The sequence below is a fragment of the Vidua macroura genome, chromosome 11 (genome assembly GCF_024509145.1).
Source record: "Vidua macroura isolate BioBank_ID:100142 chromosome 11, ASM2450914v1, whole genome shotgun sequence".
NCBI classification, from domain to species: Eukaryota; Metazoa; Chordata; class Aves; order Passeriformes; family Viduidae; genus Vidua; species Vidua macroura.
This window is the reverse complement of record NC_071581.1, coordinates 16,700,241-16,715,279: the sequence shown is the minus strand read 5'-3', so window position 1 is coordinate 16,715,279 and position 15,039 is coordinate 16,700,241. Positions and strand designations below refer to the sequence as shown.

Here is a 15,039-nt window from a genome sequence, read left to right as displayed (position 1 = left end):
CGCGGGCAGAGCCCCCCGCCCCGGGCAGAGCCCCCCGCCCCGGGCCGCTCCCCGCGCCCGGCCCTGCCGGCAGCCGCCACATCCCCCGACTTTGCCCCCACAGCCACTGTGCCCTGTCCCGCGGGTCTCTGACACCCGCTGTTACACAACTGGGTGCTGTGCCAGGCCCGCCTGGGGCCGGTGGTTGAGCATTAACCTCGGAGAAACCGGTTTCACTGAAGTCCCCAGGGGCTAAATATATCTCTCTGTTTGTTTTTTTTCCCCCCAAAGAAACTTATCTTGCAGATCCCCATCCCGGAAACTAACTGGCTAAAGACTTAACAGATTTTTTGTTAAGGACTTCAAAAGGCTGCTGGCAGCAGCAACGGGCTGCGATGCTCCCAGGGACACAACTCCCGACTGTATGGAGATGCTCCCACAGACAAAGCCACTCTCTGTGCCAGGACAGGCAGCACGGAGCTCACAGGAGCACTTACAAATGTGGCCTCACGTGAAGCTTGCAGGAGTTGTGCATGTCCAAAAGGAAACGGCTGAAATATACCACAGACACGATTTTATGACACGAGGAGACATATTTTTACTGCTCAGAAGTCCCGGACAGACACAGAATAAAAAGACTCAGGGCATCACATCAGCATCCTGTTCCAACTACCTGAGAGGTTGCAGCTGAACAACCCGTGGAGACAAGAGGATTAAAAAGGAGTTTCTCCCAAGGGACAATGTCCAGCCTTCAATCCCCTGGGTCATCATCCACCTGGGGTGCTGATCACAGAGGGAAAACGTGTGGAGCCTGGGCAGGAGCCGCCACCCCTTGACTCACCTGTGGGCACTGCCCTCCCAGCTCAGGCAAACACTGACACTGTCCATTCCAGGGCTCACCCACACCTGGCAGCAAGCTCTTGTTCTTTGGCAAAAGGATCAGACAGTGAAATGTCTCTACAGTAGAGGCAGCAGCAGTGTGAGTGGGACACAACATGACTCAGGTGCTTGTCTGAGCTGGCTTACAGTAGGAAAACACTCAGGGAAGAGGAACCAGCTCCATGTCCTTCCCTCTTGCTACTCAAAACATGCCCAGAGCCTCCCAACAATCTGGCAGTGCTACTTCCCACTGTGTGAGACATTCTCCCTTTAGTAGCAGCTTCCCACGCTACCTTCTTCCTCCTTCCCATAAGGCATCTATGGCTTTTGAAGTTTTTTTTTTCTTTTTTTTTAAAAATCAGCAAAATTAGCGACCATGGGATGTCTGGAACTGCCAGTGCTGACTGCAGCACATCCAGCAGCGAGGATGAAATCTGCTACAAACACACTTTTCTTCAGCCAGCAGCTCGAAATGGAAGTGGCCCGACTTGAGGCCACAAACACCGCAGAGACGCTGAGCAGGCAAGAAGAGCGCAGAGGTGCGTGCCAGCCCGCGCCACACAGAGCTGTGCCAGGCAACGGTCCTGGTTCAGTGTCAGGCTCTTCCAGGCTCCAAAATGCACAGCCCCACCTGCCCCTACCTCAAGGGGAAGGAGAAGTACTTGTTCCCTGACTTGCAACGGATTTGCTCCCATTGGATACGCAGCAGGAATGCTGACTCCTCAAACCCATCCACAATGTCCTGGAAAATAGAGGCAGGAGTCAGTACCAGGAGGGCAGATCTGCCAGAGGATGGAGTCAGCAGCTCCCTCTCTGAAGCAAGTCACAGATGAAGCCATTTGCAGCTGGAAGCCTCTGACTTCCCTCAGGAGAGTGATTTAACTCACACTCCCCCGAAAAGCTTCTCATCTTTCAGCATAGTGAAGTTTGTCCTGCTCGAAGAAGAGAATTTCCCACCCTCGGGCCCTGGCAGGGAGATGTGCCTTGACTCCAGCTCTGCCCCCCCTCTGCTCTCCACACCACGTGGGGACACACCTGGAGCTCCCGCAGACACTGCCCTTCCAGCCTGCCAGACAGGTCACCAACACACCAGGCCAAGCTGATGTGGAACGATGGGTCCTGAAGAAAAAACAGGGATAAGAATGTGAGGGCTAATGGAGGCTTTGGTCGAGGCACAGAGGCACAGTGGGAGATCTAGCATGATGCTGCTGCCCTGCCTGGGATCACAGAGGCTGGAGGATCCCAAAGCTGGGAGTCCCCTCTGCCAACTCAACAGCTGCAGAGCTGATATGGACAGTGGAGGCAAGAGGAGTCCTGGGCTTCCCACCCCAGCCCTTTTGGACACCAGTGGGCAAGGCTGCCTGGTTCCCAACCCCCCTGTGCTCCACTCTGCAACTCTGTGCTCAATTTCTCCCCATCTTTTGTGGAAGAATCTCTCAGAACTGCTCCTGGAGCAGGTACATGAGTCACTTCTGAATAATTCTGCTCAGCTCTAGAGGCAGACAAACAGGGGTCTGGCCCTTCAAAAATCCCAAACCTGTTCCCAAAGCTAGTACTAAGCAAAAAGGCTGGACTAATGCCCAAGAAAGCTGCCCAAGGCAAAGACACAAGGACTGTCCTCAGTCCAACAGTGCCCATTCTATCCTAGGACAACCCTGCTTCCATGCACAACAGGGCAGCCACTGCAACTGGCTCCTGTTTATTTGAGTGAACATCTCACAGGGAACCAGCCGGCATGTCCAGACTGGCAGGGGAGCAAGCAGGAAACGCCTCACCTTGTAGAATGTGGGAAGGTCAAATTCCTCTAGAACGCCGTCCACCTCCGAGACCAGCTCCAGCAGCTGGAAATGCCCAGCAGAGACCTCCAGGCCAATAAAGGTCCTAAAGAAAGGCAAGGAGAGACAGCAAGCACCCTTTCATGCTGCAGAAAGCACAGCCCTAAGAATACTTAGCCCTTCATTCCTACTGGGCAACTTCCCTACTCCCTAACACAAGGGAATCTGAGGAATGCCAGGTTTAAGCATCCAGGATACTGACTGTATTCTGAAGAAAAACAGAAGATGTGGTGGTAGCAGGGAGAAGCAGGACTGGATGATAAACCATGTATCTAGATTTACTAGATTAGCCTAGTGCATTTTGGGACATGAAAATCAGTTTTCTAGGCAAAGGATGCACTGGATGGGAATTTCAGCAGAATACCATGCCCATGCAGGAGCAGCATTAAAGAAGTGGAAGTTGCTGGAGAGGTTTTATAGTGTGAGAAGAAGCAAGGAGTGGGAAGTACCAAGCTGGAGAGATGTGACAAAGAGGTCAGCACCTCCTCCAGGACTGTCGGGATGACACTTTCTAGAGTCATTTAGAGTAATAATTTCTTCCCCTCCAGGAGGGAAGCAGAAGATTCAAGTGTCACCCAGGTTCCATATCCACTTTTTCCTACCCATGACTATCTCGGGCTGCCTTTCCCGCCAGATTCAGCAACTTTCCGCAATTTTAATCACCTTTGCTTTGACATTCAAAAAAACTTAATTGCATTCCATTGGAATCAGGCTTCTGAACTGACGCCCAGGAGAATTAGCACCATCTCAGCTATTTCTCTCCAGCTCTTGGAAGACCTGCACTACAATTTCACGACTGGCACTGCTGCCAAAAGAGGTGGTCCCACTCTGCTCGCCCCAGGCTGTGCACGCTAATGAAACCAAAAGCTTGCAGAGAATCATTGCCAAAGCTAAAAATTTGTACAGATGGCTGGGGAAAGGTGTGAAATGTCTGGAGATGATCTGGAGGTGATCACATACTGTGTCGTCACACAGCCCAACTGTGGGACAGGCAGGGTGACACTTCCCATCCACCCAGCACCTTGCTCAGACTTCTCCTGGGGCAGGCAGGCTGCTCCACTGTGCACTCACCTGGTTTTGTTCTGGTTGGTGTAAACCTTCACTTGGTCAGCCACGCAGAAGAACCTGAAATAAGAAAGATCCTATTTCAGCTGCAGGAGGAAGAAAAAAAACAAAAAAAAACCAAACAAACAAAAAAAAAAAAAAAAAAAAAAAAAAAAAACCAAAAAAAAAAAGAGGAGGGGCCAGGATTGTTACCAAGCCATGGAAAGATACAGGCAAATATATGCTGTAATCAGACCAAATTGATGTAACCAGAACCTCTTGGGGCTCAAATTAATTAATTTCCCTCCTGTTTCCAGCTCTCCAAAGCCTGGACAGTGACAGAAACCCTGAAGCAGCTGATGCTTACCCAGTGCCTGAGGCCCATGTAAGCAACAAAACTATCCATGGTTTAGGGGACGGCACAGCTCCGGCCTGATCCTGGAAAGCCAAAACCTGACGTGTCAGGTGCCAGATCCTAAGGCAGTGAGGAAAAATCCCCAAGGCTTTAATGTTCTGCCAGCACCAGCGGCCAGGGACACCTTAGGGCGTGGATGCTGGCAAAACACGGATCCCGAGGGCAGAGGAGGGGTGTGAGGAGCGCTCTCCCGGGGCTCTGCCAAACCCACCTGTGGTAGGCGGCCAGGCGCTCCCTGAGCGAGCGAACGAAGGGCTCAATCCAGTGGTAGCGCAGCACCACGCACTGCGAGAGGCTCAGGTGGAACTCCTCCATGGCAGCCAGCGACGGGACGTAGGTGCGGGCGCGGGACACCAGCAGCTCCAGCAGCTCCAGGAATTCCTCCTGGGCAATGTCTGCGGGGCAGCGCCGTCAGAGGAGCGCTGGCCGCGGATCCCCGCCGGGACCGGCAGCACCCTGGGGCGCAGCGGCTGAGGTCCGTCCCGCCATCCTCCCGGACCCATCCCGGTCCCGGTCCCGGTACCTACAGGGCAGGTAGACGTGCGTGGCCCAGTTGCCCCGCTCGTGGGGGAAGCCGCGCACGCGGCCGCCGTGCCGGGAGCTGTCATCGCTCACGGCCTCCTCCGGGTCCGAGTCTCCCGGCAGGCCGGCGGGCGCGGGCAGGCGGGGGCGGCCGGCGCTGCGGGACCGGAGCGGCGTGAGAAGGAGGAAGAGGAGAAGGAGGAAGAGGAGGAGGAAGGCCGCGCGCTCCCACCGCCTCCCGCGCGCTCCTGCCGCCACCACCCCACCGCACCCACCTGGCCCCGGGGGGCCCCTGCGCGCCGCCGCCCCGGCTCCCCCCTTCCTCCTCCTGCTCCTGCTCCTCCTCGGAGCTGCTGTACCCCACCAGCGCGGCGCTCATGGCCGCGGCACCCGCCGGGACAGCCCGGTCCCCGGTGGCGGCGGCCGCGCAGTTGCCGGCGCGGCCCGGCAGGGGGCAGCACCCGCCGCGCCCGCCCCGCCTCCTCCGCCGCCGCCGCGGCCGCCCCGGCCCGGCCCGCTCCGCTCCCTCCGCTGCGCTCCCGCCCGCCGCTCGCTCCCTTCCCTCCCTCCCCTCCTCCCTCCCGGCTCCCGCCTCCACGCCAGCGCGGGGCTCGGGCGCAGCGCGCAGGCCGCGGCCCTGCCGCCGGCGAGGCCTCCTCCCGCCGCAGGTGAGCGGCCCGACCGCCGCCGCCGCCCTTTGTGTGCGCCTCGCCGGGGCGGGGGCGGCCCCGGGCGGGCAGCGACCCCCTACACCCGACCCCACCGCGGGGCCTCCCTGCGCGGCGGCGGTGAAGGCCTCGGGGCGTCGTCCCCGCGCTGCCAGCGGGGCCGCCCGATGGGGAGCGGCGAGCGGCGGGCCGGGCCTGGCCGCGGGCTGCGGCGGCGGCGGCTGCTGGTGGCCTGCGAGCTCCCCGGCCGCCCCCGCGCCCCGCGGCCCTGAGGCGGCCCGGGCCCGGCGGGAGCAGCCGGGCCATGCCGAGCAGGCCGCCTCGCCAGTTTGAAAGTACCTCTGCGCTCCCGACCGCGCTCCCTAAATGGTTGTCGCTTCCCACCTCCCACGGAGGGATGAGTTAGGCTGGAGCTGGCGCCGACGCGGGTCCCCGCGCAGAGCCCTCGGTAAGCCAAGGTTGGTATCGCTCTTCCCTGCGAGGAGCACAGTCTTCCCTCCCCGTTAGGCCGGGATGCGTCGCCGGTGGGTTCATCCTGCCACGGTTCGCGGTGTGTGCGGGGGAAGGTGGCTCCCGGGCTGGGCTGAAGTTTGATGTCCCGCCGAGCTCGGGTGCAGGTACCGTCACTGCGAGCCCTCGCTTCATCAAGGTGAGCTCTGTAGGAGAAGGAGGGCATCCTGCGTGCGGGCAGGGCTGCGATGGCGCCTTTGGGGGCTTTACTGCCCGAAACTGCTGGAGCACAAAATAATGAAGTGTCCCCACGGTCAGAGGTGGGTCCCGCACTACCTGAGCTGTGGAGCTCAACCCAGTCTACTGAGTGCCGGTGGAGGTGTGGATGCTGGGAAGTGGGATTCCCTGGTGCTCTTTATTGCATAGTTTTAAACATAAAAATACTCTTGTGGACCAAGTATTTCCTTACCCTGGGGGCAGGTGGTTTGACACAGATATAGGGGTTCTCTTATGGGGCTGGGGGCTCAAGGCCCGGGAGTGTTGGTGGCTGCTGCTCACCAGGGCTTGCACCTTCTCTCTTGAGGTGTGTTGACACTGCTGCTGTCTGCTGTTTGCTGGTGGGTCTTATTCTTCTCTAAGTTGGTGTCAGCTTTTATTGGACATCTCTAAAAGGCTGGAAGTTGTCAGTCAGCACAAGCCTGATGATGCTCTGTAGCAAGGCCAGGCTGCAGGCATAGGTTGGTTGGCTTTAGTGTACTTTTATTACATGGTTTTGTAGGAGGTTCAGCTAAGCCACTGCTTTAACTCTTCTTTTATCTTCACAGAGTGATGCCTGTGGGTTCTGTGATCTGTCTGAGGATAGGATAACACTGAGGGCAAATATTCTCCTGAGCTCTCTGGCTCTTCCAATCTACAAGCGCTGCCTAGAGAGAGGGAAATGCTTTGCATACATCCCTTGGGTAATGGGCTCGATATCCAAGAGCAGAACCGTTTCACAGAGCTGTTTCACCTGGGGTGGGAGCTGTTAGGATCTGCATTGGCACGTGTAAAATCTAACCCTTGATTGCACGGTGTTTGTGCATAGCCTGCGCAGACAGACCGATGTTCTCGGACAGTGCCACAGCACTGCTGGAGATCCAGTGACCCACTCAAGGCTGAGCTGAGCGGGCCCTGGGCAGTTGTGCTGCCTCTTGTGAGAGCACAACACCCAAACGTGTGCCTGGCTGTGTCTGGGCAGAGCCCAGCCCTTTCCAGGCTGAGAACTCCTTGTCCCAGGCCCTTTGCACAGTAGCAAGTGGCCTCCAGTTCCACACTGGCTTCCTGGTAGCTTTGCAGGGATGCAGGAGAGTTTTCAAAGAGAGCCATGGGAGAAGGTTGATAGAGAATTGCCCATGTTTCTTCTAAGACCTGACATGAGCTGTCTTCTTTCTTGCAGAGAGAGCTGCTCCCTGGGTTGCTTCCTGTGCCCTCCGCAAGTGTGAGCACATCGCAGCCAGCACAGAGAAGGGCCTCCTCTCGTCTTCAAGGCACTTGCCTCTGCCTCCTGTTCCTCTGTCCAAAAGAAGGAAAAGTCAGACCAAATCAGTCCATAAAGAACCTGTGCTGGTCTAAGGAGGAGGCTCTGGAGTCTCTTCACCTCTTTTTTTCCCAGGATCCTGGCTGTGGGCTGGCTTTTCTGGCCTCAGCTTGAGGGGATCATTTACAGGGAATCAGGATCTCAGAATCTTTTGGTCTTGCTTTTACTTGAACCCTTTCATCCGGGAAGCTGAAGCTATCACTGCTAAAATCCCATTTTTTTTCCCAAGCATGTCAGAAAGCTGGCAGCAGCAACAGCAGCAACCACAGCAGCCGCCGCCACCGCAGCAGCACCACGCTGGGGCAGCCGCCCTCCCAGAGCACTCCATCCCTCCCAGCACTGCTGACAACCCCCTGGGCTGTGCCGTGTACGGCATCCTGCTCCAGCCGGACCCCGGACTGCAGCACCACCAGCACGCCCCCATCCAGGCTGGAGAGCCATCCCACAAGTGCGGTGTGTGTGGCCATGACCTTGCTCACCTCTCCAACCCCCATGAGCACCAGTGCTTGCCAAGCCATGACCGCTCTTTCCAGTGTACCCAGTGCCTGAAGATCTTCCACCAGGCCACTGACCTCCTTGAACACCAGTGTATCCAGGTGGAGCAGAAGCCCTTTGTGTGCGGGGTTTGCAAGATGGGCTTCTCCCTCCTGACCTCGCTGGCGCAGCACCACAATGTCCACAACGGCAACGCCATGAAGTGCTCTATCTGTGAGAAGACCTACAAGCCTCCCGAGGTAGAGCATTCACAGCCTCTCGACCCCTCGGAGAAGCCCTACAGCTGCTCCATCTGTCAGAAAACCTTCAAGCACCTCTCGGAGCTGTCCCGGCACGAGCGCATCCACACGGGTGAGAAGCCGTACAAGTGCACGCTGTGTGACAAGAGCTTCAGCCAGTCCTCCCACCTGGTGCACCACAAACGGACGCACAGCTCGGAGCGGCCCTACAAGTGCACGGTGTGCGAGAAGACCTTCAAGCACCGCTCCCACCTGGTGCGCCACATGTACGCACACTCGGGGGAGCACCTCTTCAAGTGCAACGTCTGCGAGCTGCACTTCAAGGAATCCTCGGAGCTGCTGCAGCACCCCTGCACGCCCAGCGGGGAGCGGCCCTTCCGCTGCGGGGAGTGCCAGAAGGCCTTCAAGCGTCCCTCGGACCTGCGGCAGCACGAGCGCACGCACAGCGAGGAGCGGCCCTTCAAGTGCGACCTGTGCCAGATGAGCTTCAAGCAGCAGTACGCGCTCATGCGCCACCGCCGCACGCACAAGGCCGAGGAGCGCTTCAAGTGCAACCTGTGCGAGAAGGGCTTCGTGCAGCCCTCGCACTTGGTGTACCACCAGCACGTGCACGGCATAGAGAACCTCTTCAAGTGCAACGTGTGCCAGAAAGGCTTCAACCAGTCCTCGGAACTGCTGCGGCACAAGTGCGTGCAGAACGCGGAGCGGCCCTTCAAGTGCGCGGTGTGCAACAAGTCCTACAAGCGGGCCTCGGCTCTGCAGAAGCACCAGCTGGCCCACTGCGCCGAGAAGCCGCTCAAGTGCACGCTCTGCGAGAGACGTTTCTTCTCCTCCTCGGAGTTCGTGCAGCACCGCTGCGACCCAGCCCGCGAGAAGCCCCTCAAGTGCCCCGACTGTGAAAAGCGGTTCAAGTACGCGTCGGACCTGCAGCGCCACCGGCGCGTGCACACGGGCGAGAAGCCCTACAAGTGCTCCTCCTGCGAGAAGGCCTTCAAGCAGCGCGAGCACCTCAACAAGCACCACAGCGTGCACGCCCGGGAGCAGCAGTACAAGTGCATGTGGTGTGGGGAACGGTTCCTGGACTTGGGCCTGCTGCAGGAGCACAGCGTCCAGCACACGGCCGAGGGTGCCTACCAGGTGGCTGCCTGCTTGCCATGAGCCTCCCGCCCCACGGTGGCTTTCAGCTTGCATGGGACATTCCCGAGCCTTGGCCTTCCCTTCCCTCTCCTCAGTTGTTGGCAACCTCCAAGGAGTGTGGGGGAAAGGGAGGGTACAGTGTGTGGGCAGGTAAATTTTCCTCTGGCCTCAGATATGCCACCTGTATCAAAGTAGCAACAGATGATGTGGACATCTCAAAGGGGTGGAAAGGAAAGGAGGGAGGTGGAGAGAGGAAACTATGCCTGTAGATGCCTGGTGTTCCCTGGACTGTAGTTTGTGCTGTACCTGCACTTCCAGTCCTGGGAGCTCAGCTGTCTATTGCAGGCACCAGCTCTTTGTGTGCAGCCTTTTTCCCCTGCCCTGCCTGGCAGGGTTGGTGGTGAGGATGGTGTGACTCTCCTTCTGGAGAGGGTTTAGGAGCAAGGCAGAGCCAGCCCTCCCTTCTCCTAGGGTGTGCTGCTTGGCCTAGAGATGGCAGGTTTCTGCTGCTGGGGTCTCCCAACTTGGTCCAGGCTCAGTTGAGGGCATCATTTCAGATTGTTACTGTTGATTGACTGCCCCAACCTCCCCTGCTCTCCCTCCTTCTAGAGTGTTGAAAGGGAAAAGCCATGGGGCTTCACAGCTCCAAAAAGCACTTTGGCATTGCTGCTTTTGCAGTTGCTAGCTGTCACACTCTGCAAGGGTTCTGAGTGAGCCTGCCTGCCCCCTGTCCCTGCCAGCTGCACAGGGAGCTGTAGGAAGCACTGTGCTGCCACCAGAAAGCATGGCAAAGAGCACTGGGACTGTCTGCCTGGCAGGAGGTCATGGAGTCTCCCTCTCTGGAGACATTCAGAACCCACCTGGACATACTTCTGTGTAACCTGCTTTAGGTGACCCTAACTTAGCAGGGGGGTTGGACTAGATAATCTCCAATGGTCCTTCCAGCCCTAACAGTTCTATGATTCTGTTACAGCATTCATACTCTGCTCCCGACCAAAAGCCTGGCATTCAAGAGCTGCTTCCCAAGGGACTTATCCCTCCTGCTGAGCCTTGCCTCCAGCCCCTTGAGCACCCCTTGGGCTGACAGTGGTACCTCCAGCAGGGTCAGGCAATGGGCTGTCACAGCTCCAACACTAAGGGGTGAGATGAACACTACAATAACCTACAACTGTGAGGTGTTGCCATGGCCAGCAGTAACCCATGGCACATGCCAGGGGCTTGGTGTCTGATTTGCTGGAGGAACCAGAGCGAGCCAGGAGAATCCTTTCTGGACTGCAGGCTCAGCTCCATGGGGAGGGCAAAGTTAGCAGTGGGTAAAGGAGAAGTCTATTTTTCCCCTCTTGCAGGAGTCCTGTTTTACCCCTTTGCCCTTTCTTTACCTCGTCTGTATTTTTCAGGTTTTGCACACTTCTTGTAAACATCACTTAAAAATAAATCTCCCCTAGCAAGGTTGATGCAGCCTCAGGTGTTTTCCTCTGCAGGAATTTGCTGGCTTCTCATGTCCAAGAGATCCATTGCATGTCAGTTAGATGCCTTGAAGGTTGAGGATGTGCCTACTAGGTTGTCCCCCAGCTTTCCCCCTCCATCTTTGGAGATATTAAGTATCCATCTGTGGAGATGTTCAGTCCCTGGCTGGAGATGGTCCTGGACAACCTGCTGTAGCTGACCCTCTGCAAGCATGGAGTTGGACCTGATGGTCTTCAGAGGTCCCTGCTAGCCTCAGCTCATCTGTGGTGTTGGCTGGTGCTCTTGTGAGGTTGTAGTGAGCAGCAGCCAGTATGTGCTGCACAAGTGATTAGGACAAGGTTAATAACTGTTGTCCATGGCAAGTGTAGGCAGATTAACCTTGCAGAGGGACTGGGCCTGCATCTCTGTTGGGGGACACTTGTCTGAAAGGTGGAGAAAGGCTTTAGTTTTCCATTTCCAGCATGGTGAGGGGGAACAGGGTGCATTTTCAGGGGTTGGGACAGGAAAGTGACAGGGTAGACCCTGGGGCTTCATGTGCAACTTTAAGGTGATTAAAACAGACTGTGCTCTCTGCTGCCTAAGGAAGAGGGACCCATGATGGTTATCTTACTTTGTGCTGCCTCAAAGATGTAGAACTTCCTACCAAGTTTTCCATCTGTGTTTCTTTTTCCTCTTTTTTTTTTTGTTTTACCTTTTTTTTAAAAAAAAAAACAGTTTGTTAAAATTCATTAAAAATACTGTATAGTTTAACTTGATGTCATACTGAATCTTTAAAAAAAAAAGAGAGATGTGGTAACCTGGATTTTTAAAGAGCTCTTTAGTTCTAGGTAGCTGGTTTTTGCTGTTTAGTATGTAGTAAGTTCAGTGTATGCTTTACTGTAGGAGTAAAAGAGAGTCCAAACAAAGGAAGGCTAATCCTGTCTTTACAGAAGGGCTTGGTGGTGATGGAGGCTGCGAATGTGGGACCAGGTGAGGACTGTGGCACCCACCTGAACCCATGCTCTGTTCCTGCCTGGGGCCATGGTTCCTCTGCTCTTGCCCAGCACAGCTGCCAGGAGTTCAGTGGTCACCCTGAGCACTTGGGCACAGCACTGGCAGCCAGGATCAGTGCCCAGGCTCAGAGCTTGCAGAGAGACTCATCTTTGCTAGGAGGAGGGTGTGAGATAGAGTCAGCTGCAGCCTCCATGGGCTGTTGTGGCTCTGTTGTTTCTTTCTGGGCAGCTGTTGGCTAGAGGAGAGTTTGGAGAAATCATCAGCTGGCTGTGCCCTGCTCTCTTCCCTCCCCAGGAGCCCAGGGGAGCTGCCTCAGTGGCTGCCTGGCACTTGGAGCAGAGGAGGATGGTGGTGAGCCCCAGACACAGCCCCACGCTGTGCAGGGCCATGGAGCTGCTAGATCCTGTCCCCTTGGTACAGCTGGACATAGGGACTGTTGGGGGGTGTTTCTCTTCTGCTGAGCAGCTGGGAAAGTCCTGGACATCCCAGTGAGGAGCTATGGCTCTGCCTAGGATGTGGCAATGGCCGAGCAGTGCCCTGGGCAGAGAGACTCATCAGGGCTGTGTGCATGGGACCCCATGCCAGGGAGGGAGGGGATGCTGTGGGGAGCTTGGCAGGGATGGGCCCAGGTCCAGGTCATCAGCTGGTGAATAGGTGCCTCCAGGTTCAAAAACATCATGGTGCAGGATTAGAACATCATTATTAGGACTGGCTGTGAGTCCCTGGTGACTCAGTCTTTTGCTTCATTTGCTGTCCTGCAACAGCCCAAATCCAGCTGAAGCCCATGGAGAACATGCAGCTGGAGCTTGCAGGTGGAGGACCTGAGTGGGGTGGGCACTGAGTGGCCACAGAGAGCTTTGGGTATATTTTTATAGAAGCATTTTCTAGTTGGAAGCAGCAGTGTTGCCTACAGGGGTGGGGGAAGCAGGTCCACCTCCATTGCTGTGCCTTGAGGTCGTGTTTTTTCCAGTGAGGTGGGAGGTGGTGGAAGTAGCAGGAGGCACATGAGTGTCAGGGGCACTGTGCTGCTGTGTGGGGAGGCACAGGCTGGCCTGGGAGCTGATGTCCCTGGGGCATCACACTGCAGGGCTCTCTGCTGACTGCTGGTGTTTCCTTTTCAAACCAAAGAGCAGCTGGGGCCAAAGCCCTTTGGGGAGTAAACCATGTCTCTACCCTGTACCTGTTGCACTTCACTTCTGGTGTTATTTCAAGCAACTTTCAGGCTCCTGCCTCTGCTTGGCCTCTTGCATTCCTCACTGCCCTGCAGCACCTCAAAGAGTGCTGTGCTGGAGCTGGTGTGCCATCAGCCCTGTGGCAAGTGCTCGAGCCAGGTCAAGACTGGTTGGCAGCCCACCTGAGGATGCTGAGGGGCTGGGTAGCGGGGGTCCCTCCCAAAGGGTGGTCCTCCTTGGCTGGCAGCCTGAGCATAGGATGCTGCTGAGTAGGTGGAGAGGAGGGTTAGGTTGGGCAGAGGTTGTGTGGGTGTTCTCCAGGACATAAGTCCTGCTTTCCAGGGCTGCTGTTCCTCTGGCCTCCTGGGTCCAGGAAAAGGTAGTCTGTAACCTGGGCTTTTACTGATCTTCACTTCCCCTGACCCTACCTACAGGATGCCATTAGCTGTGTCAGCCCCTTCCCTTCCACAGCTTACACTTTTAATATTTTCAGCTTCTTTTCTCTTTGTTCAGTTCTTTATTTGTAGACAGTGGTTTGTTTTCATTCCTTCTTCCATACTGATTGTGAAGTCTCTTCCTTCATTCCCACCTCCCTCTGCTCTCCCCAGCCCCAAATTCCTTTCCAGGCTGAGGCTGGATCCCGGTGATACCAAACCACTGATGGTGAGATCAGGTGTTTAGGACCTGAGTCTTGCTGGAGTCCAGTGGGTGCTTGTGGTCCTTCCCCACAGCAGGCCATCTATTTCACTGGGCATGGACAATGCCTGTCACCTGGCAGCTTGGCATGGGATCCTGCCCATGTCTGACAAGTGAATCCAAGCCAGGACCAAGAGCCAGAACAGAGCTGTAGGAAATGGGGACTGGGGTGGGAGCTGCCATTTCCATCTGCAAGGCTGGGATCGAGTCAGTGAAGGACTGTCAGACATTCCTGGGGAGATGTCATGGCCCTGGGGTGGGCTCAGACAGTGCACTTGGTTCCCCTGGGAGTGCTGTGGAGCAGCTGTGTGCATCAAGCAGGCAGCTGAGCTGAGTTAGCTGTGGCATGGACACCACTGGGACCAGGGGACGCTCAGGTGGGCATGCCAGCTCTCTGGTGAGCAGATGCCATCTCTGCAGTCTGGGTGGGAAGATGTTCACGCTCTGGTCTTGGGGCCCATGTGCTGGACTGGGAGACAAAGGGGAAAGCATCCTCTGACAGTGTTTTGGGACCATCTCTGGGCACTCAAGCCTGCCCTTGCAGGGAGAAGAGGAGGGAGGAGAACACTTTCTGCACTTCCCTTGGGTATTTACCATCAAGTCCAGGCTGCATCTGAAGCCTGACCATTAAAAAATAGGCAAAACCTTCTTGTTATACTTCAGAGTTTGACTCTTTCTCCATTGGGTGGTTCCTCCTCTCCTGTGGGAGGGTTCCTGTGCATGCAGGTGAAATGCTGAGATTAAATAAGGGCAGGCCAGTGATGCTTGGGGCTGGCAGCTCCCCCCAGGCCCAGGTGAGCACCCAGCTTCTCCCCAGCTGCCTGGCTTCCTCTGCAGCATCTCCTGGCAGCTGCCTCTGGCACTTTCTGGATGTGAAGATGCTGCTCTCACAGTGTGCCTGGGATGCTCAGTGGGGAGAGCAGGACCACAGATGGGAGCTGGACTGTGGGCTTGTTTCTGAGTGCCTCCAAGCCGTGGAACTGAGGGGCTTCATGGTCAGTGAGATTCTTGGGTGCCTCCCAACCCGTGGTCATGACTCCGGTAGAGTTCCCGGGGCTGTTGGAAGTTGCAGCCAAGGTTGCTGAGGTTTGTGTGGCTTGCAGTGCCTTTAACACTGCTCTCCATGTGTTTCTAAGATGATACTCCATGTATGTGTGTATATATATTGTAATAACACATCCCGCTCTTCTGTGTGAGTGTCAAATGGTTTTGCTTTACTAATAAATTTATAGTTATTTATACCTTCCTGTGGGTGTGTAAGGTTTCTGGAGTGGAGGCCATGTGCCAAGCACTGCCTCCTCATCTGTCTTTGTGCTCTGTCTGGTTCTGCTTGGTTTTTTGTTGTGGTTTTTGGGGTTTTTTTTGGGTTTTTTTTTTTTTTTTTTTTTTTCTGTTTTCTTTCTTTCCCCTGAACTTTTTTGAAGTAGAATTGGTGGTTCATCTTCCTGGTAATCAGAAGATGCAGGGTACGA

At 56.0% G+C, this 15,039-nt stretch overlaps 2 protein-coding genes across 4 annotated transcripts; one reads left to right on the top strand and one right to left on the bottom strand.

The window, feature by feature from the left end:
* Positions 1-552: 552 nt before the first annotated feature.
* USB1 (U6 snRNA biogenesis phosphodiesterase 1) lies at positions 553-5,110 on the bottom strand. The gene is made up of 7 exons (XM_053987663.1): positions 4,950-5,110; positions 4,680-4,831; positions 4,364-4,547; positions 3,765-3,818; positions 2,634-2,739; positions 1,894-1,977; positions 553-1,600 (listed from the first exon to the last, which is right to left on the bottom strand). The coding sequence occupies exons 1-7, from the start codon at positions 5,051-5,053 to the stop codon at positions 1,496-1,498; spliced, it is 789 nt and encodes a 262-aa protein (XP_053843638.1). The 5' UTR covers positions 5,054-5,110; the 3' UTR covers positions 553-1,495.
* A 472-nt stretch (positions 5,111-5,582) lies between these two features.
* On the top strand, positions 5,583-14,808 carry ZNF319 (zinc finger protein 319). Of its 3 annotated transcripts, none has more exons than XM_053987378.1 (2): positions 5,583-5,790; positions 7,228-14,808. In XM_053987378.1, the coding sequence occupies exon 2, from the start codon at positions 7,599-7,601 to the stop codon at positions 9,258-9,260; it is 1,662 nt and encodes a 553-aa protein (XP_053843353.1). In that variant the 5' UTR covers positions 5,583-5,790; positions 7,228-7,598; the 3' UTR covers positions 9,261-14,808. The 3 variants fall into 3 exon arrangements, with proteins under 3 accessions (XP_053843353.1, XP_053843352.1, XP_053843354.1); XM_053987377.1 differs by having other exon boundaries at positions 5,583-5,800; XM_053987379.1 differs by lacking the exon at positions 5,583-5,790 and adding an exon at positions 6,097-6,751.
* Positions 14,809-15,039: the final 231 nt, after the last annotated feature.